Source organism: Schistocerca gregaria, chromosome 3 (genome assembly GCF_023897955.1).
Source record: "Schistocerca gregaria isolate iqSchGreg1 chromosome 3, iqSchGreg1.2, whole genome shotgun sequence".
Classification (NCBI taxonomy): Eukaryota; Metazoa; Arthropoda; class Insecta; order Orthoptera; family Acrididae; genus Schistocerca; species Schistocerca gregaria.
In genome coordinates this window covers 679,250,323-679,277,965 of record NC_064922.1, presented here as the reverse complement: position 1 = coordinate 679,277,965, position 27,643 = coordinate 679,250,323, and the positions used below count along the sequence as shown (strand labels likewise).

Here is a 27,643-nt window from a genome sequence, read left to right as displayed (position 1 = left end):
TATGAGTTATTAAGTTGTGGTTACAATATACTAAAAAGTATTCCTTAGAGAAGAATGTAAAAACTGCTAGAAGGTGACCTTAGGGAAGACCAGTTTGGAATTTGGAGAAATGTGGGTACATGGAAGACAATACTGACACTACGACTTACCTTAGAAGATAGGTTAAGGAAAGGGAAACCTACGTTTATATCATTTTTAGACTCAGAGAAAGCTTTTGACAATGTTGACTGACACTCACTTTCAAATTCTGAAGATAGCAGGGGTAAAATACATGTACAGAAACCAGTCAGTAGTTATAAGTGTGGAAGGGTATGAAAAGAAAGCAGTGATTGAGAAGGGAGTGAGACAGGATTGCAGCCTATCCCTTTCTTGGAGAAAGAATTAATGTCCAGGGAGAAGAAATAAAAACTTTGGGGTTTGCTGATGATATTGTAATTCTGTCAGGGATAGCAAAGGACTCAGTAGAGCAGTGGAATGCAGTGGACAGTGTCTTGAAATGTGGGCATAAGGAGAACATCAACAAAACACAAGGGTAACGGAATGCAGTCCAATTAAATCAGCTGATGCTTAGAGAATTAAATTAGGAAATGAGACAGTTAAAGTGGGAAAGGAATTTTGCTCTTTGGCCAGTAAAATAACTGATGACAGCCAAAATAGAGAGGATATAAAATGTGGACCAGCAATGGCAGGAAAAGCATTTCTGAAGAAAACAAATTTGTTACTGTTGAATATAGATTTAAGTGTTGGGAAGTCTTCCATAGAAGTATTTATATGGAGTTTAGGCATGCATGGAAATGAAACATGGATGATAAACAGTTTAGACAAGAAGGGAATAGAAGCTTCTGAACTTTGGTGCTACAGAAGAATGCTGAAGATTAAATGGGCAGATCACATAAACAATGGTGAGATACTGAAGAAAGCAGGGAAGAAAAGAAGTTTGCGCCACAACCCTACTAGAAGAAGGGATTGATTGACATGACACATTCTGAGGCATCAAGGGGTCACCAGTTTAGTATTGCTGGCAAGTGTGAGATGTAAAAGACATAAAGGAAGACCAAGAGATAAATGTGGTAAGCAGATTCAAAAGGATGTAAGTTGCATTTGTTATTCAGATATAAAGGGGATTGTAGTGGATAGAATAGCATGGAGAGCTGCATCAAACAAATCTTCGGACTGAAGAGCTGGAAACAGATGAGTCTCTCAGAGAAGCATGTAAGTATGTTTCTGAAAATCTTTAATGATTTGTAGGCAGGCAGTAAGGCAAATGGTGGCAAAGAAGAGGAAGAAGGAGGAGGGTATATTACTGACAAACTCATTAATAGTTACAGAGATACTGAGATGGTATGTATGGATTCAGCAGGGAAGGACTTTGTGTGTTGGTGTACAATGTATAAATTTAACCAACCATATTATATGGGTTGGTGATTTGAAAGTACACCTGGTTTACTGAATCTAATATTCTTACAAACTGCGAGCTGTGACATTTGTCAAAAAAATTAGAAATGTTTGCAGAAATATTTGATATTTCTCATGTACATGGGAAAAACAGTGGATGAATAAAAATCCATGCATTGGAAAAAACTAAAACATCATTAAATCAGTAATAACTGACTAACATGGTGTCAGTGGCACTGTTATTACTGATATTCAGGATAATGAAAATGAATGATTGATATTATGACCTTGGTGAAACAGTACAGTGACAAAGACTGATCAAAGAACTGGTTGCCACAGGAAATACAGCTGATATGAATGAAATTATATCAGACTTTTCAAGAGTTTACAGAAATATGCCTTATCATATAATAATACATTATTATGTATTATTATGTATTATGTATTATTAATAATAGAGTCAATGTTTCAAGAACTTCACAAACACAGGTTTGCTATAATACAATAATTTGAGTACTTAATACAGGCCTACCTTAGAGACATGAAGCAATATTCATGGGATAGTAAAGATTTCAAATATACTTAATGATCATTCACACATATTCCAAATTTTCTTGGGCCTTACCTGTAAAAACAAATACAGAGAAAGTATTTGCAGAGGTAATTAATCAATTGCTGCAGATGGGAGAAATCACTGTCCAGTAAACCTTCAACATGATCATGGTGATGAGTTTTATAGTGGAAAGTTCAAGATAAAATGGGAACTGCCTGGTACAAACCAGTATCAATATTCTCTCATATGAAAGTAAGAATCGCATGACTTTTGAATAGAATGATAAAAACCTATGTCTCAGCACATTCTTTCATGGATCATATCAATTGACAGAATTTCTTTCAGAAATAATTGAGCAGTATGACTGAACTGTATATTGAACAACAAACATGAAACCAATTGGCGTTTGTGGTAAAGTGCTAAATACTACATACTCATATCAAAATCACGAATACAGGCAAATAGATATGATATATAAGTGATTTCTTATGTATCTAAAAGTACAACTTGCATTCAAGAAATCCCAGCTACCAAGCTGGTCACTAAATGTATTCACAGTACCCTAGGTGCAGCAGAAGAATCTGAGAACACACATTGTAAAGGATAATGAGGGCATTGATTAGTAAGAAATGTTTACACTGAAGAACTACAGAGGAACACTGAAATGGACATGTTTCTCCTAGGCTACATCATAAGATGATGAACAAAATCTTGTTTCAGTGTCTTGGTTTCCATTCTTCACACAACAGTAGGGTGGAAGTCAAAGAGATGATATGTAAGAAGGCTCATAAACACTCAAACTGTCCAGTAGGATAGCATTTTTGTTAGAAAGTTTGTATGTGGTAGCAGTATTCTAAACAACCTACTTGTAGGATTAAACTTTACTACATGTGACTATTATGAACTGGGAAGAAAGCTGGAAAAAATGAGTAGCATATACTGATAAAGGGATTAAGCTGTGGACAAAGCTTTCAAAGAACATGATATTGCAGACACCAAGAATAATGATCAAGGAGAACATCACACTGCATACTATATATTAGTTGATAAAGCCAAATGAATATGTGCGAGAAGAGAGGCTGGTATAGCATTATGTATTGTTGGATCCGTCAGTAATAAAACAATGTGTGACAAACTTAAACTACATGCCAAGATAAATTTTCGACAAGTTGCGCATACAGCTCATGGTCAACTAAAGAAAATACAAAAGTATTTAAAAAATGTGCTTTCTACCGTATCTGCTATGCTACTGTACAGTCTGAGAATTTGTGAGACTTGTTGCATACCACATCTTTAACATCCATATTACTATTGTGTGATGAACAGAAACCAAGACACTGAGCCAAGACTTTGTTCCCTCACCTTATTATGTACTCTACGATAAACATATCCAGGTCAATCTTTCTCTGTAATTCAATCATCATTTCCAGGAGCTAAATGTGTTCTGCAGCATAAAAAAATAATAAGAAGAAGACTGATTAAAATGTGATAGGTTCTACCATTACTCCTGACATCCTCATCATCAAGTGGAATTCTTCCATTCATAATACATGTACTGACAGGACTTTGATCTGTTGAATCATTAGATGGAAGAGCAGCAAAGCTATCACCCAAATAGTGAAAATGAAAGAAGCACTCAAGAACAACAGTGTGATGGAATCTGTGGATATTGGGAAAGGACTATATTTAAAACCACACTGTTAAGCCTTGACGTACAACAAATTTTTGTATTCTAAGATTTCTGTGAAATGTTTCTGCTAAATACTTTGCTTAAGACTATCTGGAAATCAAAAGAATGTGTTATTCTAAATTTAGATGTTCAGGAGAACCTGTATCTTATTATGTGGAATTTGGGGAAAACACTATCTGAGTTTCTGTGGTTGGATATTCGCAAGTATGTAGATGTAGATGAGTGCAATGAAGTGGTTCAGTTCCTCCCAGTGCTGATAAAGGGCCCAAAGCAGCAGTGGAATCAGTCCTCTGTGGTGATACGTGTCTCAATGATATGGATGAAGTGTTAGTGCTGGACGCTGGTTGAGAGCCACTTCTCTGTGAAGTACTGCAGCTGCTCCCACCCATGAATGAGGAGGTGTTATTGCACACCTTCACCCACTCACAGATGATAGGGGAAGTGGGGGGGGTGGGGGGGCAGGTTGTTGCAGTATTGTGTGACACACTGCTTGCAGAATGTTGCAGAATGGTTTGAGCAATCTGTTATGGCTAAAATACAGACCTGATTCTCTGCACCCGAGGGATCAACTTGGGAAGACCCTAAATGGAGTTGTATGATTGGGTATTTACATATATGTTTTTGATGTATTTATTAGAGGTTCTTCCTATATTCCTCTTCCAAAAGATATAGATAAGAAAAAAGCTATTATTAATGTTAAAAATTCCACCAATTCTTGCTTTGCTTGGTTTGTTCTGGCTAATGAGAATTTTTTTAATGAAAGATGCACAGTGTGTAAGTAATAACTTCATACATGATATTCATAAGTATTACAAACACAATAAGACTGAATCCCCCATCAAACTCCAGGACACTTCAGAATTTGAGAGAAAGAGTACCTGCATGTTAATTCATATATTCAGCTGTGAGAAAGACAAGCCTAATAGGCATAATGTGCAGAAAAAGAAGAAGAAGAAGATCAATCATAAAGTTGCTGGACTACTTCACTATTTGTAATTTGAAGGTCGGTGTGAAAAAATGCTAATTTGTTGCTCATGTTAGACGGCACTAAGCAGCAGTACTATTTGATTAAAAACCTGTTCTGCCTTATTTATACCCAACTGACTGCACACAAGACAGCAAAATGTATTAATTCTTGATGTCTGAATTCATTTTATGCGAACAGTCATCTGACAGAGCAACAGCGGCATTGTTCCATCTTGGATGTGGTACATGAAGAGGTGACTACTGAAGTGCAGAAGCTCTTCAGGGTTTAAAAAATTTTCATGCAAGGAGCAAGTATCATTAACGGTGCTCGCTTTGAATGTCTTCTGGTTTCTGTAGTGGCTGTGAAGGTTACAACACAAATTAACATATACCATTTGCTGCATTGTACTAGGTTGTTTGTTCATAAGATTCAAATCCTAATTATTTTAATACCTTTGATGTGACAGATCCTACAAACTGGTTGCTCTCTGAGGTTCAAGTACTTGCATAGGAAATTGTTCCAATCTATGGTGCCAGTTTTTGATTTAATACATGACGGCAGGTCGTTAATCATTATTAGGAACAGGAACTGTTAGGCAGGAAGTTAAATGTGTACACAGCAATACAGCTGACTCTTATATCTGTGGGCTTCCATTAGCAAATACCAGGGAAAAAAAGTGTGACTCACTGTCATCTAAATGGTAAATCATGATGCAGCACACCTGCGACCTGAAGTGCATCGAAAGGGTGCAAAAAATGGCAGCTTGTTTTGTGTTATCATGTAATAGGGGAGAGAGTGTGGCAGATATGATACGTGAATTGGGATGGAAGTCATTACAGCAAAGACGTTTTTAGTCGCAGCAAGATCTTTTTAAAAAATTCAGTCACCAACTTTCTCTTCCGAATGCGAAAATATTTTGCTGAGCCCAACCTACATAGGTAGGAATGATCATCAAAATAAAATACGAGAAATCAGAGCTCGAACAGAAAGGTTTAGGTGTTCGTTTTTCCTGCGCGCTGTTAGGGAGTGGAATGGTAGAGAGATAGTATGATTGTGGTTCGATGAACCCTCTGCCAAGCACTTAAATGTGAATTGCAGAGTAGTCATGTAGATGTAGATACTTCCACATCACATATCTGTGTTTTTCCAAAATTTGAATGAGTATGATGCTAACTTAATTACTGAGCAGTTCATTGGGTTTGGTCTACATTTTCGCCAGTTTAGTCTTCTAACTGAGATCACAGAAAGATCTGTTTTGTTTTTGGGAGTGTGTCAACAAGAATATGATGCTACACCTCCTGGATTCATTAAGATCCGCTCATGTAGCACTTCAGAAAATCTCAAAACTCACATGTTGTAATGTAGCTTAAGTCCAGCTCGTAAACAAGGAAGGGATTTTCCTGTACTAAACCTGGTTTCAGCAGTGAGATTCTACGAAATTGTGGTATGTCTGCTTCTTCCAGTAAACTCACAGGTGGTGTGAAAATGGTTGTGGAATACCAGGATGCAATGTGTGCTTGGCAGGAATTTAATATTTCTGACTTTGAGGATGCAAGGCTTTACGTGGCCACAGAGATATATCTCTTTGAAGTTGTATTTCAGCAATTCCAGAGTGTAGGCTATGCCTGGAAACATACACCTGGGTGTTTCTGCTACACAATGCCTAGGTTATGATGGGATGCAATGCTGAAGAAAACACATGTTAAGATCATTTTAACCAATGTTGACATGCTGTTGTTTTTGGAGTCCAGGATTTGCGTGAGAGTTTACCAATGTATTTCTAGACATGACAGGGCAAGTAACCAACGAATGGGTAAATTGTTTAACAATACTGTTATCTGTTGAAGTTACACATCTGTACTTTGATGTTAACAGTTTATACCAGTTTGCCATGCAACTGTTTGTACCTATTGAAACCGAAGGTTTTTGGTGACCAATTTGTGCTGAAATAGGTGAAATGGATTTTTTAACTGTGGCAGATGTTTCTGGTATCGGATATCTCTTGGTTATAGACTACTCATATCCTAATCTCATTTATTTATTGATTTTGAGGCCATAGTACTAGGTAGCAACTGAATTACAATTATAGAAAATATATCAGATTTATAGATTTCAAATATCAGTTGCTTAACAATATAAGATACTCTCTAAATAAGATACTGGCTGAAGAATATGCACTCCATTATTGGAAAATTGTGTTTCGCTATGGAAAGGCGAGTAATAAACATAGGATGCACAGTTGTGGTAAATATTACAATAAATAAACACATCTATACGAAAACCAAATTTTCACATGTCTATGATAGTAGTGTCCAAAACAATACAGGCTGCGGCACTTAAATCTGGACAGATTTCAATTTGAATTTTACACCGTATTGTAGCTCCACTGGAGGTCACAAATGGCATTCTTGAAAGGCATAGGCATCTAGTAAACAGTCAGAACTTCCAAACGGCTGAGTTATTATGGACAATTGCGGAGTACAACCAAAGAGCCGCGATTAACAAAAGTCTTTGCACTGCGCGTTTGCCCGCTGAAGGTGTTTGATTCTTTGGGTACTCGAGATCAACTGCTTACAATATTGTTGTCATGTATAAAGCTTCGTAGAAGTCTGGGGAAGGTTCTGCTAACCCGGCGAGGAAACCTCATTCGAGGAAATGCTTGTCACAAACTGCAGCAGTCTTCGAAAAGGCTCAGGTGCTGATTTCAGAGAACCGTGGGCAATGGCTGAGGAAATTGGCATCAGTATTGAATGTGAGCCAGTGAAAAATGTGTCGAATGGCAGAGGAGGACTTAATACAAGCCATTTAGTCCAAAACTGGCCGACATGTTCTGGTCAAAGGAGTTCTGGCCCCCAAACAGCCTGAATTTGAACTCCCTCCACTACTATGTTTGGAGTATAATTGGCAAGAGTTATCAATAAAACGAGGCACCCCAATGTTGCATCTCTATGCACTGCTTTTGAAGCAGCATGCACGAGTATGGATGGCACTGTTTTAAAGAGTGCGTGCGATCGCTTCAGGGCAACTTTGGAGGCGGTCATTGTGGTTGAAGGAGGTTACATTGAGTAATGTAACTCTTTAAAGATGCCACTAATTATATGTAAAATGATTTTCATTTTCATTTGTATTTTGTTTTAATAAATGGGATTTTTTAAAAAAATTCGTTTGTTCATATTTAAGTGCCGCACCCTATGTAAGAGTGACACGTAGTATATTAATAAGATGGCAAGATGAAAAATATGGTACAGACTCTGTAGTTTATATTGTTCTCGAATGGTGCAATACTTTTATGTTTCAAATATAATTGCAGGCACAAAATTTATTTAAACTGTTTTTAAAACAATTATAAGTGCAGCAGTGAAAAAAATATTGTGATTGATACTATTTTTAATTGGTGCATTATAATCAGATTTAAATTGGAAGTCCTAAAGTAAAATATATTAAAACTGGTTCTAAAACAATTGTTAGTTTAGCAATGAAGAACATCGTGTCTCAGAAATTCATCAGCTGTATAAAAAGATTTTTCAGTTAGGTAATCTTTGAGAATGTTGGCAACTGTTAATGAAAGCAATTAATATATGGTGGGAGTGCATTAAACAACTTAATGATGGAGTGATGAACGTCTTTTTGAACCAAATTAAAACTTTTTAATTCAATATGTAAGCTGTTTTCAGTTACTGTGTTGTAGTCATGATATTTGCTGCTGCCTGTGTACAGAGAAAAATTATTACAGTCAAAAGTCAACAAGGACAAACATTAAGGAATACAAGTAGCTGAAGTAGAAAGCCTTAATGGCATCTGCTATCAATGAAGTGATAATCCATAATGCAAATGTTGGTGAACTATGTAATTTGATGAATTTTGACTGAGCAATTACATTTGCTGTCTATATAAGCACCCATGAATTTTGCAGCCTCAGATTTCTGTATTGATTCATCTCTACACTTTATATTAATTCCATCAAGGTTTGTTGAATCTCATATAGTGGGTTGTACCTGCACCAAGTGAGAGACCTTTCAAAGGAAAACAGTTTAAGATTTCTGTGAAAGCTTTTTTTTTATAGGTTGATCAAGACTTATCTGACAGTTCATTGATGGAAATTGCAGTATGGAGGTCATTAATGAATATCAGAAACAGCAGTGATCACAAAACAGAGCCTTGTTGCACACAACTTAAGGTTCTTAACTCAGATGAGGCAGGTTCTCCAGATGAGCAAAGTTTGCATGATGAGCAAAACAGTTTGCTGCTGTGTTCAGAACATCAAGTTCCTTGAGATGTTTCCTCCCCAAGCTGACGATTACACTGTGGGGAAAAAAGAGATATATTTTACACTAAAGAAAGTTCCACCAATGCGCCAACATAGCTATGGAGTTGATTAGAGTCATCTGCAATATTCTATTCAGTCAGAATCTCTGATGGTATGAGTATATTGATCTAATCTCCTGTAAACCATCATTCATGCCTCGTGCAGTTGATAAAGAGCAAGACAACACTATGACATTAAATTACTTTAATCATTGGGATGGATATGCAGGTGAGAAAATTGATTGCCAAGCCAAATTTTGAGTGGTATAGCATCTTACATGAAGAATAGTGGCTCTGGAAATTGCCTCTGGTGATATGTGTATTGTATCTATCAGAACTCCAGGTATATCGTTTTCATGAGTTTGCGAAAATTTGTTTTGAAGATCCATGTTGCTTTATATGGAAACAGGTAGCATCATTTATTGGGGGGTGAGTTATGATCCATATGAGATGATAGGATGCCATCCCAGCATATTCAGAATGTCTGGATATAAAGCTGTTAATGCATATGGCATGAAGCCAGGTAATAATACGAGTGAGGTTATTGGTTTGATGACAGATGAGGCAAACAGATGTAAATTGTGGAGTTTGTAGCTGTGTGATTGAAAAAGTATGCATAATGCGCAGAACTGGGTGCCATTTAAAGGTGGACAATTTGTCCACACACTGCTATTTGCCCAACGTTTATAAACTTCACACACAAACAACATCTTGCATAGTAACACCATTTCAGTATGCAGTTTTCGTAGACTCCACTGGGAGAACTGTAACCCATTCTGAGAGTCGTTGCAATGTTGTTGATGGAATGAAATATGGAGAAAATGAAGTGCGTTGGAATGTATCTTAGTACCCACAAAAGTCTTCTTTCATTAACCCTACTCGCACATATGAGCTACCTTGTAGCGACATGTTGGTAAAAATTTAGCTTCATTTCTTTCATCAGTTGCTTTTCTTTTTCTTTGGCAAATTTTAGTCTTCACATTTCCAGTTTCTTGAAATATTTTTGTTCCCCTCAGTCCTTATGCAGCATATACACAGTCCAGTCACATTAATGTGACACCACCTCACTCGAAATCAACGTGCAATAACCACTCATAACGGCAGGCGGCAGCACTAGCAGGGGAGAGTATATATAGCTTTTCATGAGGATGTGAAAAAGAGTGAGATGTGGTAATGCGGAATGAAGCGATTTATCTGACGTCCAAAAGGGCATGATTATTGGCTTTTGTACCAAGGACATAAGCATTTCCAGAAGAGCTAAGTTTGGAAACTGTCCACGTGCTGCTGTGGTATATTGTGGGTGGCAAAATGGCGCTTTACAGAAACAGTGCCATGGCAATGTGGCGCACCTTGGGTCATAGATGACAGGGTGACATGTGTACAGGCAAATAGATGTGCAACTGTTAAGCAACTGACAGCCCAAGGAACCAAAGGGCTATCAACAGCGTCTCCTCAACGTCTTTACAGAAAACGTTACAGCTTGTGGTTCTTTGCAGCAGGACCTGGTTCATACACCCATGCTGACTGCAGTTCATTGGCAATGAAGAATGAAGCACAGGTCCAATTAGTAGCGACAGGGGATCTTTTCAGATGAATCACGTTTTATGCTCTATCAGGCAACAAACACACAACAACAATTGGTGGGAGGGTGCAGGCTAGAGGGAATGCCCAGGGACCTTGTCATTTCAGAACCCACAATGGATCAACAAAAGTATGCATCTCTCCTTGGGGCCCATGTTCACCCTTACATGCAGTTTGGTTTTCCTCAACACAATTGCATCTATCAGCATGACAATACAACATATCACACAGCTTGAAGTGTATGTGTATGGTTCGAGAGCACCAGGATGAGTACTGTATTCCTGTGGCCACTAAACTCTCGAAATGTAAACCTAAACAAAAATCTGTGGGTCCACCTTTATCAGGCTGTTGTCACCATGGATCCTCAGCTTAGGAACCTAATGCAGCTGGCCATGGCACAGGAGTCAGCATGGCCCCACATCCCTGTCTTTATACTCCATAACCTCACTAACTCTCCTCCTGCTTGGCTTACAGCAGTCTGCACAGCAAAGAGTGATTATTTAGGCTTATGACAGGTGGTCACATTAATGTGACTGGACAGAGTACATTAAATCCAACTCTTATTTTTTTGTAGTTCAGGGAATAAACTAGATCCACTGTGCCTTAGTGTGGGATGCAGTTTATACTGTGTGCTTGATGTGCATCACCTGTTTTTATTTCTGCATGTTTCCAATAAATGGCAGCATATGCTTCAAGAAAGCTGTTTATCACAGTTACATTTCAGTTATTTTCTAATATAAATAGTATTCAGATTGAACATCTATATTTTTGGCGAATCACATCAATCCTAAAAAACTAGCATTTTAGTCTTATTTTTCCCTAGAAGGATGTATCAACCACTAATATAAACTCTTCGTCCATAAAATATAAGCTCAAGAGTGAGGAGGTTATAATGTTGACAAAAACAGCTCGCAAGGGTGAGACACAATCAGGTTGTGCATAACGTGGAAGTCCGAATAGCTTCACATATGTGTGATTGCTACAAAAGCACATCATACTTTGATGCGCTTCATAAACACAGGTAAACACATGAACCGTACCTGGGTCATGTATTTGCTTATATTTAATGCAACAGCACAGATGTTTGTTGGGCAGTGGCTGGCAGCTTTGCACTTTTCTTTCCTCAAGCAATCTAATATTGTTAAAACGCATCTTTTATATTTATATATTCAATCAATTATGAAATATTTTGCGTCTTACTTCACAGATAAGTCACAGTTTGTGTTGTAAATATCTGTAAGTAGGCCTATATTTTCGAACAGAAGTCTAAACTCTTTGGGTGAATGTTCACCAATTTTCCATTTAAGACAAAAAACACTGTCGACTGAGATACTGATATTTATTGTGAAATGTAGTGACATTGCAAGACTTTTCTGGGGCACACCGCCACCATCTAAAGATAGTATCGCGACACGTTTGGTGTGACGTCAAGCAGTGTTATCCAGGTTTGGTGGGGTGCTGTACTGACAGAATTGAGGTGCACGCTCTGCAACATTTCTCAAACAATTTTACAGAGTGTATTAGGTAAAAAAAGATTTCAGTGCTACTTGCGCCTTTATCTGTCAGTTTCAGGGTGAAATTCCCATCATTTCGTTAATGGTTACAGTTATTGTGAAATTTCACGTATAAGTAACAAATTCGAAAATGGTGCAATGAAAAATAGGGGTCGCTATGATCTCGCATTTGGAGCATATTGGACCATATGTTGCTGTGTCTGTAATATAGCTAACATTTTGAATTTTTCTTTGAATTTGGGAGGAAATCAATAACCGTCCCCAGTGTCGAGAAAACAGATTTTATGTAGCACATTCACTTCAATCCGATGCTCACAGGAATCAAATATTCATAACATCCCTTACATCTGGTAAACTGTAAGAGATATCGAAGTGAAATTTGGCAAATGATTGCACTCAAAAAGGAGCGCATTCTGCCACATGGTTAATATACTGAACTTTATCTATGGTGATCTTGCAGAAGCTACAGTTTTTATTTTAATGTTTTCAAACCAGTACTGTAATTTTTTAAGAATCATAGATAGCTAGTGAAAAGATACTTTCCTAGTATGAAAAACATGAAATTTCTTCTCATGTGCTATTGTAACCGACATAATGAGATTTCACGCAAGGTGTTGACCTCACTGATCACCAACAGTTTGTTTAATGAGACTTACTGTTTCAGGGGATCTGGTTTACCAGACTGAAGGATCTGAAAACAAACAGGCCAAAGTTTATGATACTGTGCTAAGACACTTTCACAGATGCTGCCCTGTTAAGAAAATACAAAGAGTGTTCACCCATAACCAAAGTGAAAAAACCAACAGACTGGTACTTCTAGCAAATATGATAAAACTTAGGCAAAACATCCAGGACCTGGATGTGTTACACAAGTCAACAAACCTACAGGTTTTTAAGGCCAAGTACAACGAAGCCAAGAAAATCTTTAAGAAAGAGGTTTCAAATCTAAGAAAACAGATATACAGCAGTGAAATAGCTCAATCAGACAATATAGCCAAGACCTCATGGAGAACTGTAAATAAATTTCGCAAAGCCACACCAAAGCCAGAAACTGAAATTGTAAATATAAGACATGAAGGAAACCCAATTAAAAATTTTAATAAAGTCTGTAATGTTTTCAATAAATACTTTATATCTGCAGCTGTTAGTCCAGTTAATAACACAATAGTGAGTAGTGAGGTAAAGCTCTGCCCCTTTGAAGAGCCATCTTTTGAATTCAAACAAGTAAGTGAAAAAGAAATAGGCAGGATAATAAATAACCTAAAGAATAAGTTCTCATCTGGATGGGATGGTTTGAGTAGTACTGTGATTAAAAAATGTAATAAGGAATTAGTTAAAACAATCACCCACCTGGTAAAATGCAGTATCAGAGAACATACATTTCCAAATGTATTGAAATGGAGCACAGTTAAACCAGGCATGAAAAAGGATTCGAGGAAGAGGTTTAAAATTTCTGGCCCATATCATTAATACCTGTCTTCAGCAAAATATTTGAAGTTGTGCTGCTGACACAACTTAGTGACTATTTCTTGAAAAATAAGTTCCTAACAGAGACACAACATGGATTCTGAAAAGATCATAGTACAATCACAGCAATTACGGAATTTCTTCACAAAACGTATGGTGCCCTTGATCAAGGAATGCAAACAGCTGGCACATTTCTAGACCTTACAAAAGCCTTTGACTCAGTAAACCATGAGTTACTTTTAAGTAAACTTTAGTCACGCAGTGTAAATGCTGCATCCGTGCAATTGCTGGCCACATATTTATTTAATCGCAAGCAGTCTACAAAGCTGACTTACAAAATCAATAATCAGATCATTAATTTCCAGTCCAAATATGAGACAGTCACACAAGGTGTATCCCAGGGCTCAATTTTGGGCCCTTTCCTTTCCCTAGTGTACATAAATGATATAGAGCAACCTTTCAACTCCCAATTGGTAACCTATGCAGATGATACCTCACTGTTATTTCATGGTAAACAAAATGATGTGTTAACTACGTCAAATAACTACTTATTTCCAAGATCAAGGTTTGAAAGTTAATATCAGTAAATCTCAGTTATTGCCATTTAAACTTACAAACTCACACCAAACCTCTATCAGTAACATAGGTGGAATTGAAGTAGTGGACACAGAAGGCTGCAGATTTCTAGGTATTTACGTAGATGAAAATCTAAGATGGGTAAACCATATCAAATTTTTACACAATAAAATCAGCAGTTCATTAGATCTAATCAGCCAGTTATCAAAAGTAGTTCCAGATCAGACATTAAAAACAATTTATTATGGAACCATTTTTGCACAGATTAATTACGGGACAGAGTTATGGGGTTGTGCTGCGGACATACATATGAACAGAATATTAACCCTACAGAAAAGAGCAATCAGAATTATCCATGGATTAGGCTATAGAGATTCATGTAGGGAAATCTTTGTTCATCATAAATACCTCACAGTCTACTCACTGTATCTTTACAAATTAATTATATTTTTTGAGACACATCAAAACAAAACAACAAAGTGCTATGATATGCAAGCCTATAATACAAGAAATAAAGACTGCTACTACAGACAAAGAACAAAATTAAAAACAACAGACCATAGTCCATGCATTAGTGGTCAAATATGGTACAACAGATTACCGAGCTCTATAAGGTACCACAAAGGGAACTTATTCAAAGTGAAACTGAAATATTTCTTGATTGACAAGTGTTTATATTCTTTAAGTGAATATTAATATTAAACTAAAATAAATTATTATACATAGTTGTGTAAATCTGAATATTTGCAATAGGTATGATGTAACACCCAATATTGTGCCTTATTAGGTACAGTGGTATATTTGTATCATGTATATGTAATCACATACGTATATATGACTTTACTAAACTTGTAAAAAAATTCTATGACGTTTGCAAAAGACACCAGTTGGTGTCTCCATGCAAAAAATACAACAAATAAATATAAATAAATATAAATAAAATAAAAGGATTCTGTCACAATAGCTACTGCAAGGTGAATTTGTTTAAATTATGTTGCGTTTTGGCAAGAGAATGATAGTTACATCTGTCAGCAAAAGAAATGTAGCCGTTACCAATAACTGATTGTCCTTCTTCGAATGAGAAAAGGTTAACATTTCAGATAAACATAAATCGGCAATTCTGTACCCTGTCGTATTTTAATAGTGAACAACTGGGAATGAAATTTACCAAAGGCTTTTCTTCTAGTTCTTCGTCTGAGAAATATGAAAGTAATTCAGAGCAACTAGTGTATCATCTTTTTGTTCCTATCCTTATTTAGACTGAAGTGGTGAACGTCTTCACCTTACTTATCTTTTGATGTGTTAAAGATAAGTTATGTATCCTCTCCGCTGCAGGCTGAAAATCTCATTCTGGAAATATCCCCAATGCTTTGGCTAAGCCATATCTCCGCAATATTCTTTCTTTCAGGAGTGCTAGTTCTGCAAGGTTCGCAGGAGAGCTTCTGTAAAGTTTGGAAGGTAGGATCCGAGGTACTGGCAGAAGTGAAGCTATGAGTCGTGCTAGGGTAGCTCAATTGATAGAGCACTTGCCTGCGAAAAGCAAAGGTCCTGATTTCGAGTCTCAGTCTGGCACACAGTTTTAATCTGCCAGGAAGTTTCATAAGTTATGTATGTTTATAAATGATTTTGTATCTCCAATGAAAAACACAGCTTTTGTTTTCTATTGGAGCCTGACTGAAGGTACAAAATGAAGAAACTAGTGACAGAACTGCATTCGATAACAGTGAAATGTATTAGAGGTGTTCAAAAGAAAAGGTACGAAACAACACTGTGGCTCTTTATTCAGAAGTAATCACCAGAGGCTTGAGCACAACTGCTCCATTGTCCCACGGGCCGAGCAATTCCCTGTTCCCGGGATTCCTGTGGCTATGACAAGAGCTAGGCCTCCCTGGATCCTTCAGTTCGTCATCTGAGTTGAAGGGCTTCGTTTGGGATGGGTTTTTAGCGGACCAAACACACGAAAGTCGTAGGGCGAAATGACAGGGCTGTAGGACGGATGATCAAGCAGCTCCCACCTGAACCTGGACACTACGCTTTGTGTGACCTTGGAGATGTGGGAATACGCATTATTGTCGACCAGAATCAGTCCCTCCGTGAGCAGCGCAGGCCGTTTGCTCTCGATGGACTTGGGTACGCTATGTAGTGTCTCGCAGTACACGCCACTGTTAATGATTTTTCTGTTCTCGAGGAATTCGATAAGTATCAGACTTCGGATGTCGAAGAAGAATGGAGGGCCCACCTTGCGTGCTGAGGGTACAGCTTTAAATTTTTTAGGGGGAGCTGACAGTCCTTACTTTCATTGCGTAGATGTCTCACTACGTTATCCCAAAGCACCATATGCATATTTGATTGTTAAGACGTTTTGTACCTTTTCATTTGAAAACTCCTTACAAATAAGTGTGCCATACAATAGAACGGAATGTACAAATAAATTTAAGCTCTGTTCTTGGGTCACAATCTAACAATCATCTCTAGAATCGCGAATAATGAAGAATCGCCAAAAGTGTGGGACAATGATATTTGCCTTATGGTGATTGCTGCTCGTTCCACTGAGCAGCACATCGGAAACAGGTGCAGATTCTGTAAAGAAACTGTACACTGTATACAACATAACAACGTCTCACAGCAAATTAAATTTATCACTTTGTTTTGCGAAGTAATATCCCAACAAGTCCCATTTCTGTAAAGTTTGGAAGATAGGAGACGAGGTACTGGTAAAAGTAAAGCTGTGAAGATGGGGCGTGAGTCGTGCTTTGGTAGTTCAGTTGGTCAGTCCGCCTTTAGCCGTGGAGAAGCTCGGACTTGTTTACGACCCGGCTGCGAACGTTCGCGGAAGAAGCGGTGTTTACATCGTCGTCACTCGCGTGTGTTACTGTTTGAATCGAACGCCATGGCACACAATTTCCGAAAAACCACGATACAGTTCACGTTCTGTAACGAGTATGCACGACCGAAGGCTTTCGAAATCGAATGTTTCTTGAGGGACGAAGTGCAACTTAATTACACGGAGATTATTGGAATTCATTTATCAATCGTGAGCAGCACTCTTTACGTAAAGATGATTGACGACGCAGCATTCGATAGGATCATTGAAGCCACCAAACGATGATTCCAGTTCCGACACTCCGATGGTCATATTGGCGAAGTTTTAGTCGCTCAATCGGGCCTGGGCGTGCGTACGATTCGAGTCTTCGAGCTGCCTTTCGAGGTACCAGAATCATTGGTCACTGAATCGCTCCAGCCATATGGCAGAGTTATCAGTCATACAGCCGAACGTTGGGCAAGTTTTAGCACGTATCCAGTGCCCAATGGTGTCCGACAGGTGCGAATTGCCCTTATGAAACATGTGCCATCGTACATCAACATTGGCAGCTGTCCAGCTATTGTCTTCTATGATGGACAGCCCCGGACATGCTCCGGGTGTGGTGGTGAAGGACATCTTCGATCTGCGTGTATGCAGAGGAGACTCATGCAACTCCCCAACAGAGACCTCTAGAATCCGACTACACCAACGTCACTACCGATGACTTACATGGCTGCGCTTCACGGGGAGGTGACGCCGAGGTCGGAACGCACTATCAAACCGATGCCGCAGTTGATTGAGGTACCTTCGGACCCCACTGAAGAAGGAATGGCTCCGACCAACCTCCAATCCCAAAAGTTACAGGTGGTGCACAAAGAGGTTGACAGCATCACAACAGGCATGAAAGCTGAAGTGGAACGGCCCCAGGGCGTCGTGGCGGCGGCGAGACAGCAGGAGATACAAGATTCACCGACACCAGAGGCCGAGGTTAGGGCCCGCAAACAATGCTCGCCAAAGCGCCCCAAGAAGCGCCGACTAAAGTCTGCGGAGATGCTGTCTTCTCTTCTTGGGAGCCCAGATGAGACTAACACTATGGACCTGTCTGACTTGGAACCACAAGCTTCGGATGTCGCAGACCATATGAATTCGGACAGTGAAAAGAAGTCATGTCGCTCAGACGACGCATCCGCTCAGGGGCCTGCTACCCCTTCTGCGGTGGAGTCTAACGCTGCGAAAGAACAACAGATGTCACTCATCAATGCTGCACAGGAAAATTTGGATCACCCCAATGATATCAGCTGGTATGAGCAGGACGATGAAATCACCAATGTGGACAATTCTACTGGTGGGGACTCGCATCCGTCCGCATATCAAGAAACCTAATACCGCAGGGACACTCCTTCAGGCGACCCTCTGCGGTTGTGCAAAGGGACTGTCGATATGGTGAAACTTTGTCATTTTAACATCATGTGGAGATGACAGCTACTCGACCCCAGGCATACAGAATAGGGACAGTGAATGTAAATACTATTAGATCACCCATGAAACAGCAGTTGTTTAGGGACATGATATACGCGTCGGATATGGATATACTGATGGTGCAGGAAATCTACATTCCTGAGTTCCAGGAAGTCCATGGCTACATCTCCTACACCTCGCCGCACTCGAACAACGACAGTGTAATGGCGATATTGGTCCAGGATGGGATTCCGGTTCGCGACATGGCTTACCTATCTTCGGCACGAGGACTGGCGATAACTGTTAATGGAATACGCATTCTCAATGTTTATGCCCCTTCCGGCACCGACAACAGACGGGCGCGTGTGAGATTGTGTCCTTATTTACCGGCAGATTCGATCATTTCATTATAGGTGGTGACTTCAATTGTGTTTTAGCCCAAAAAGACCAGACTCCACATTACAATACCTGTAGTGAATTGCATGTGCTATGCCGAGATCTGGAGTTAAGCGACACCTGGGACATGATTCATTGAACCGTGAGGGATATACTTTTTATACCAGTCACTCGGCGAGCACACTCGATCGAATATTTGTTTCGGTTGGCCTACAGGATAAGGTGGTCAACGCGGAACGATGGCCTGCGGCATTTACTGATCATCTGGCTTACATTTGTACCATATCACTCCCTAGGCAAAGTGTGTGGAGAAGCCGCGGGACATGGAAGCTCAATTCGTCACTTTTGGCGGACCCCGAATGTCGTCAGAGAGTCGAGGGGGTATGGGCCACATGTCAACGCCGTCTACCAACATATACCTCCGTGCTTCATTGGTGGCTCGAGTGTACTAAGCCGGCAATAAGAAGAGCTCTCATACAGTATGGTCGGGATAAGACGAGATGGCAAAGAGACACTCTTGATTATTATTACACCATGCTTCGTGAGCTGTCCTTCCAGGTGCCGTCTCCAGAACATCATGCGGAAGTTCATTGTGTCAAGGCACAAATCCTATCGATCACGCGACGATGACTGGGTGGCATCCCAATACGGGCAAGATGCCGCGACACCATCACTGGGGAACGTACCTCGCTGCACCATGTGTCGTGGGAACATAAACGTTACCGCCGGGCATTGGTAACAGTGCTCCACGGTTTAGATGGCTGTCAACTGACAACACAACAGGACACTGCAAATGAATTTTTAGAGCATTTCTGCCACCTCTATGCCGGTACACCGACGGACCATCTCGTGGGGGAAGAGATACTGCAACATCTGCAAATGACACTGACAGAGACGGATAAGGCAGCGCTTATGGAGCCACTCACAGAAGACGATATAAAGGTGGCACTCACAAAAGGAGTGGCTCATAAATCACCAGGGCCAGATGGGATCACGCTAGAGTTTTATCGAGAATTCGTGGGCATGATGATGCCACAGTTGGTGTCGATGTACAATGAGGCGATGCGTCCGGACATGCGCCTACCGTCAGATTTTGTGACAGGCTTTCTTCTTCCCATCCCGAAGATGGTGGGGAGTCGCAATGTTAATCAATATCGGCCTCTCAAACACCGATTATAAAATCTTTGCACGACTACTAGCGTCTCGTCTCAAGCTGGCGATATCCAGGACAATATCCCCTGATCAGGCTTGCCTAGGGGTGCGAAGCAACATCTCCTCGGCGTTAAGTGAATACCGTGACGTTATCGCCCTTGCAGAAACGTGTAAAATGCGAGCAGCGATGGTATCTGTGGACTTCGATCGTGCGTTCGACAGGATAAACCATGACTTCTTGGCGTCAGTCATGAGCCGAATGGCGATTCCACCTGTTTTCATCTCCATAGTTATGAGGCTAATAAGAGGGGCTACTTCGAAGGTGGTTGTAAACGGCCGGGAAGCGGGCTCGATTCCTATTAACAGCTCAGTCCGACAAGGGTGCCCACTCTCCATGATGCTGTTTGCGATAGCGCTTGAGCCGCTGATGTGTGTTATGAGGCACTCACTTACTGGGATAGCGCTTAATGAGAACTCTTTCGTTTGTCGCACATATGAGGACGACATGATCCTCCTTGTCAGATCAGGACATGAAGTGTGTCAGGCTGTTGAACATCTAGACTCTTACGGGACGGCAGCAGGCAGTGTCGTTAACATGACAAAATCCAAAATTATGCACATTGGACGGGGTCTGGAAGACGTACCGGGACCGTTTCAGACGGTGGAATCGCTGAGATGTCTGGGGATTACATTTACCCGTTCACTACGGCGGTCAGCGGCGGCGAGTTCTCGGCGGCTTCTGCAGAATGTTCCTCTGACGATACGCAACAACTCACTGAGAACCTTTGACGTGATCCAACGTGTGGTATACACCAACGTTCATATAGCGTCACGACTTCCCCATTTAGCGCAGATCCTACCAATACTGAAGGGTATTGCATACCGCCTCATGGCTGCCTTTGGTTTCTATGTTAGTACTGGGATGTTGTTTAAGATCAAGTATGATACGTTAACGCTACAGTTCCGGAACGGTGGCCTCAACCTCACAAACGTGAGAAACAAAGCGCTGGTGCTTTACATGCGAGCGATGATACGAAATTGGCAACAAAGAAAGCATACCATAACGTCAGCTCTGATAGAAGTACTTGTTCCGCCTTCGTACGAACCCCCTATTGCAGTGGGCAACATTTCGCCTTCTATTGCACACATTGCCTCATTTCTTGTTGATTACAGTTATGTTCGTCTGAAAGTACCTTCGACAAGAATACCCATGACTCGGGTGATCTACAGATGCTTGATGGATCACCATGGCCGCAGTATAATGGAATTCAAATATCCGTCGAGAACATGGAACCACATTTGGTGTGCAGTGCATACTCCATTACTGTCAACAGCAGCGAGATCGATGTGGTATATTCTTATAAACCGTAAACTTGTGAACAGGAGTCGATTACATACAATTCACATGGTCGATTCTCCTCTTTGCACAAACTGTGGACTGTTAGCAACAGAAGAACATGGTTTAGCGTGTGACGCAGCGAGGGACGTCTGGAAGCTGACGTGTCGAATACTGGCCTTCCTTCAGCGCACTAACTACACAGAAATCACATCGGATGTAGTTTTTCTACCGGACAAGACCTTTTTTCCCAAACAAAAGACGTATACGGTCAATTCGATCGCTGGACATGTGGCGAAATATTTGTATTCATATGATATTAAGTCCGTGATGGATTATTGGATGTATTTACAAGAACAACACGAGCTCATACGGAGTCATACGAAATACAGGACTTACTTTTCCAATTTTTTAGGAAGTTTTTTTCACAATCTTCCCGATATCTGGGGTGTCCGCCCGTGACTAGGATTGTCATTTACTTTATTGCTGTTACAAGAAAAAAAAAAAGGATCGCGGCCTTTGTGTTGATTTTATGGTTTCCCAATTGTTTTTGCTGTCTCGATACTTTTCTTATCCCTAGGACAGCACAATTGTACGAATAAAGATTGTTTGTTTACCATGCCTTCCTGTTCCCAAGGAAAAAAAAGTGGTCGAATTGTTGGACCATAAAGCGGAAGAACCACGTATTTATTTTTATCTTATTTTTTTCTTACAACAAAAAAAGATGTCTAGAGCGTGTGCCATATAACAAGGAGCAAAAAAAAGTTGTTCTAAGTTCTAGGGGACTGATGACCGTAGATGAAAAAAAAAAGAAACAAAAAAAAAAAAAAAAGAGGTAGAGCACTTGCCCGCGAAAGGCAAAGGTCCCGAGTTCGAGTCTCGGTCCCGCACACAGTTTTAATCTGCCAGGAAGTTTCATATCAGCGCACACTCCACTGTAGACTGAAAATTTCATCCAAGTCCCATTTAGTTCTTGTATTCTCCAGAGCAGGCGTTATATCAGCGACGATTCGGAACTAGTTCGTAGATTATCTGGAAGAGGCAACACCACAGCCTTTGTTTGTTGTTGCCAAATTTTATAAAATTCTTCCTGCAAAACAGTGGCAAGTTCGGGTAACGACGATGGAGGTCTATAGCAGTCATGCACACTTCACTCCAAATAAACGACAAAGGCTCAGTAGTATTGATTTTTGGCAACTGTAGTGGCCAGTGGAGATGCTAAAGTTCATCCTCGTGCTCACAAAACCAGTCCTGGACGGTTTGAGCTGTGTGAACAGGGACGCTGTAGTCTTGGAACACAACATCAGCAGCGTGGAAAAATATTGTACCATGGGACAGAAATGATTGGGCAAAATGGTTACATAAACCTTGGTAGATAGTGGTTAGAACACTGGTGTCGCATTTGGGAGGACGACGGTTCAAACCCGCATCCGGCCATCATGAATAGGTTTTTCGTGATTTTCCTAAACAGCTTTTGGCAAATGCCAGAACAGTTCCTTTGAAAGAGAACGTCAATTTCCTTCCCCATCCTTACCTTATGGGACAGATAACGTCGCTGTTATGTTCCCCCTCCCCCAAAATCAACCAACCAACCGTGGTAGCTATGCAACCTTGCAGAGTAATCATGGGCCCATGGAATACCATGAAACGGCAACCAAAAACACGACTGAATCCCAACCGTGTTTCACTCTTTGGTCATAAACAAGGCCAGAGGTTGGAAACAGTATGCACAGGGCTCTTCCAACAAAATGAGATTTCCGGGTTTTATGGCTTTTTCTGTTATAGGGATTTGCATCAGTGAGTGGTTCTGGAATTCCCGCTCGCCCTGTAATTACTTGCTTATGGAGCTCCATTTGTCTTGTTGTGGTGCTGTGCTGACAGGGTTCACAAGTGCAATATTCAGTCCTGCTGTGACTTCTGTAGCTCTCGCCATGTTGATTTTCCGTCACAATCCTCTTCAATGACTGCCCGCCACGATCACTCTACACACACTTTTGTCCTGGACGTGACTGAGCGAATCTTGTTTTTCCGCTTCCTCTGTTTGGTATATAAACCTTGGATATGGTACTTCTTGAAAGGCAAACCCTTCGCCTGCCTCGGTTACGTAAGCACCCACTGTACGAGATCCAACAGTTTGCCCACATTCGAATTCACTTAGCTCCGACATAAAGCACGTAAAATTTCAGAGAATACTGTTCTGATCATGACTGATACTTGTGACATATTGAGGACGTTGCACAGATGCTGTTCGTGGTCAAATACAAGCGCAACCTGCTGCCTTGGTTAACAATTGCATTTACGTTCAAGCAACCATTTCTTGCAGTGTTTCCGTATTCTTGCCCAGCCCCTGTACTTGTCACTTATACGGAACCACTGACCTTCGCCGGTGGACTCCATGCGCGAGGCGGTGTTGACGGTGTCGCCAAAGAGGCAGTAGCGCGGCATCTTGGAGCCGACAATGCCGGCGACGACGGGCCCCGTGTGGGCGCCGCAGCGGATCTGCAGCGTCTCTCCGGGCCGGTGCGGCACGGGGAAGAGTGCCGCGGCCGCCAGCAGGTCCAGCGCCATCGTCGCCACCTCGGTCACGTGCTTGTCGCCTGCAACAGCGACCAACAGGCGCCGGCCCCGGTCACCTCCCACACTACCACTGCTCAAAACTACACTACTGGCCTTTGAAATCTATGCACCATGAACAGAGCAAGCTAGAAACGTCAAACTGGTCTGAAATGTACATTGTGTTTGGATATCCCGCTGAGTAGCATTTCGTTTTATAGTTGCAGCACAACCACACAAACTGGTTAGGAGCAACGCCATCGCATTTTATATATAAAGAGGGACTGTGCGGTGGGTTTCTCAGCTAGAAATCGCGTTTGATGAGAAATAACATTTGAATGTTGGTTTGCTTATGAGAAGAAAATATTATGTTTTGCGGAAGTAGCAGAAATGTCTGTAGCCTGTCGGTAAACTCATGAGCGAGAGAGCAAGTCTTCATTCTGTCTACCCAGCTACGTCACAAGATGCTTCTCCAGGCCCACGAGAAATATGGGTCCTGCAATGAACTTGGGACGTCACACTAGTCGCCTCGTCCACCATTCTTCGCGAACACTCACCTCCGTGCAGGAGTCACGGGAAATCAGTATGTCAGTGAAATGGTACCCACTAAAGGTCTTAACTTTGTCATCTACTATAGAGAGCTTCCATTTAAATGCACAGTTAAGATTTATTACACTCGCGTGAAGTACGCTGACAGAAAAAAGAAAATCGCTACACCAAGAAGGAGTTGTGTCCTGGCATCCCAGTCTCCTGTTTAAACTACAAACCTACACCCTTCCTGTCAACTACATCCATCTGATGGCCTCCTTCCTCTCCCGCCGCCCCTCCTATGTTACCATCCATAATGCCAATTTCCACACCTTCTACTCCTCTGCAGGTGTGCCCTAGGGCTCTGTCTTCTCCCCTCTCCTCTACTTTCTGTACACGGCAGATATGCCCCCCCCCCCTTTCCAGTACAGCTCTTGCAATATGCCGATGACACCACATTCCTCGCCCTCGCTCCTAACCTCCAACAGTCCCGACGCCTTCTCCAGAATCACCTCGACCTTTTTGCCGCATGGTGTAACTTGTGGCTCCTGAAAATCAATCCTTCCAAGACCCAGGAAATCATTGTAGGTCGTACCACTCGCTCCTTCCGCCTCCTGGATTTCTCCCTTACTGTCTGCATCTGTCCTGTCTGCCTCACCCTCACCCTCACCTACCTTGGCCTCACCATTGACCGTCACCTCACCCGGATCCCTCATCTGCGCTCCATCCAATCTAAAGGCCACAACCGCCTCCAACTCTTCAAACTCCTCTCTGGCCAGACATGGGGGTTGCACCCGTCTACCATCCTCCACACCTACAAATCCTTAATCCGTCCCATCCTCTGTTATGCCAGTCCCGCCTGGATATCTGCGCCCCCTCCCCCCCCCCCAAATTCTATAAGTCCCTCCAGATCCTTGAGCGTCATGCACTCCGCCTCACCATCCGTTTACACCTCCCGTCCCCCATGCGGATCCTCTATGACCTCATTCCTTTTCCCCATCTACTCCTATTCCTTGAACATATCCGCATACTCTACACCTCCCGCTGCCTTGATTCCCCTCACCCCCTGGTTGCTCCTCTCCTCTCCCATCCCCGCCCCCTGCCACGCCTTCACTGTTGTGTCCCCCGTACCCTCCATCTCTACATCCTTCATCTCCTTTCCCAAGGTGGCTTCCATCAATTCCTCCTCCCTAATGATGCCCTCTCTCCCTCCATTTATTCCTCCTATCAACTCTAATCCTCACCCCTCCTCCTTCTTCCATCCTTTCCCTGGGCTCCCTCTTCCCCCCTTCCATCCTGTGTTTCTCCCCACCTAACCTCTCCCTACCTCCTTTCTCCCCCCCATGAGTGCCTTTGTATTCCCATCCTCTGCCTTCCCCACTCCCTGTCGTGTCTGCCCAGCACCCCCCACCCTCTTATGGGTCCTCATCCTCCATTGGCTCCTTTCCCCCCTCCCCCCTTCGCTTTTCCTCACCTTCCCCCCTCTTTTATCTTACCCTCATCTGTCTAGTTTCCCCCCACGTGCTCTCGGCTGTGGTATGTCATATTTTAGCGCAGTGCTCCAGTGAATGTTCAGTGTTGTTTCATCTTTTCCCGTGTTGCAAACAGAAACCATGCTGTCGCTCGGTGTGAATTTTATGTCCTTTGCGAACAGAAACCAGACTGTCGCCGTGTTTTTTTAATTGTCTGTCTATTATTTTACCTGTCTGCTTTGTATGTATTTTTATTAGCATCATCATCCCTCTGTTCTATGTTTTAAGTCCCACGATATTTTCGCCATGTTACCCTTTAAGTCTTCGATTTTATCGTCTGTTTTTTATTATATATTATCTTCACCTTTTTAAAACAAAATCTGTAGGCTGAAGAGCGGCATACTAAGCTGCTGCCAGCCCGCCCCCTTCGGGGGGAATCGAAATTCAATAAAGGAAAAAAAAAGGAGTTGTGCAATATAAATGAGAGTACGTAGGCTTGTTCCTCTGTCTGAAAGATGATGTCTATTCAAATTTCACACTAGTCGCGTAAGGGTGGCGCTAGTGACGCCACTATGAGGATGCAAATCAGATTTGCTTTACGCTGTAACATTTGTTTGCGTTAGTTAACTTTGAGATTGAACATGGTAAGATGATGTTAGTCAAGAATGCCTTGAAGGCGACAAAGAAGTCATTAGGAACACATCATTTACCTTGAACAAATACGTGTAATATGACTACGAGAACCTCTGCAGAAAGACTCGGCTGGAGTGTAGCCACTGACATGATTGCTGGCAGCAGTGATCCCGAGAATGTCGGGTCGCAAGAAGAGTGTGCTCCAGCCAGTCACTTGGCACTACCGAGGGGGAGACCATTGTTTTCAGCTTATGGCCCTAGCATATTGTACTATACATGCAGCAGCAATTTAAGCAGCAGTTGGCACCACACCGAGAAAACAAACTGTTACAAACGGGTTGTTCCAGAGACAGCTCTAAGCTCTGTAGATACTCTACAGGGTGCACTCCACTGACCCTGAACCATTGCCACTTGCGACTTCAGTGGTGTCAACCGAGAGTTCATTGGAGGGTAGGGTGGAGGTCTGTTGTGTCTCCTGATGAAAGCTGAATTTGTATGTCAGTCTGGTGATTCGACCTGTTGCGCTGCCATTCATGAACAGTGTTACAGTGGGAGTTTCCCAACAGCTTTCCTCTCGCTGACATACGTTGTTGTAACCCAAAAAGCTCTACAGAGTATCGACATGTTGCCTTGGTTTGCTTGATTACCAGATCTGTCACCAATTGGGCACATGTAGGGCATCATCGGGCAACTCCAGCGTCATTCACAGTCAGATTTAACCATCTCTGTATTGACTAATAAAGTGCAACAGGCATGGAACTGCAAAATACAAACTGACAACCGGCCCCTGTACAACACAATGTATCAACATTTGCGTGCTTGAATTCAACATTCTTGTGCTTACACCGGTTTTTAATGTACTAGAATTTCTCTTTTGCAACGGCTTATCTCGTGCTTAGATTAACCTGTGATCTTGCAATGTTAATCTCTTACATGTTATCTAGACAAATGTATTCCCGTAATTTCATTACTCTACATTAATTATTTTTTCTGTTGCGATCTTTTTTCTGTCAGTGTAGCCGCTGGAGACGGCTGCTGGCACTGCTAAGACCTACAGTGCTATGTGCTATGTCGCATGCGCCACGACCTGTCTTTCTCGTGGGCCTCGATGCTTCTGGAGATTGGATTACAATGTTGTACCAAACCTTTCACAGTTTCCACTTCAAATCTGTGGCGACTCTTTGCGCAGATACGTCGGGCAACATTTATTTTTAGGTAAATGACTTATCGAGTTAACACTGTAAAGCACACAGCAGACGACTGC

At 41.6% G+C, this 27,643-nt stretch overlaps 1 protein-coding gene across 1 annotated transcript in view; it reads right to left on the bottom strand.

The window, feature by feature from the left end:
• LOC126354404 (uncharacterized) overlaps positions 1-27,643 on the bottom strand; it is a 356,054-nt gene that overhangs the window by 28,488 nt on the left and 299,923 nt on the right. Inside the window, exon 11 of the mRNA XM_050004016.1 lies at positions 23,572-23,790. Within this exon, the coding sequence (XP_049859973.1) occupies positions 23,572-23,790 (219 nt within the window). The remainder of the gene's footprint in view (positions 1-23,571; positions 23,791-27,643) is intronic.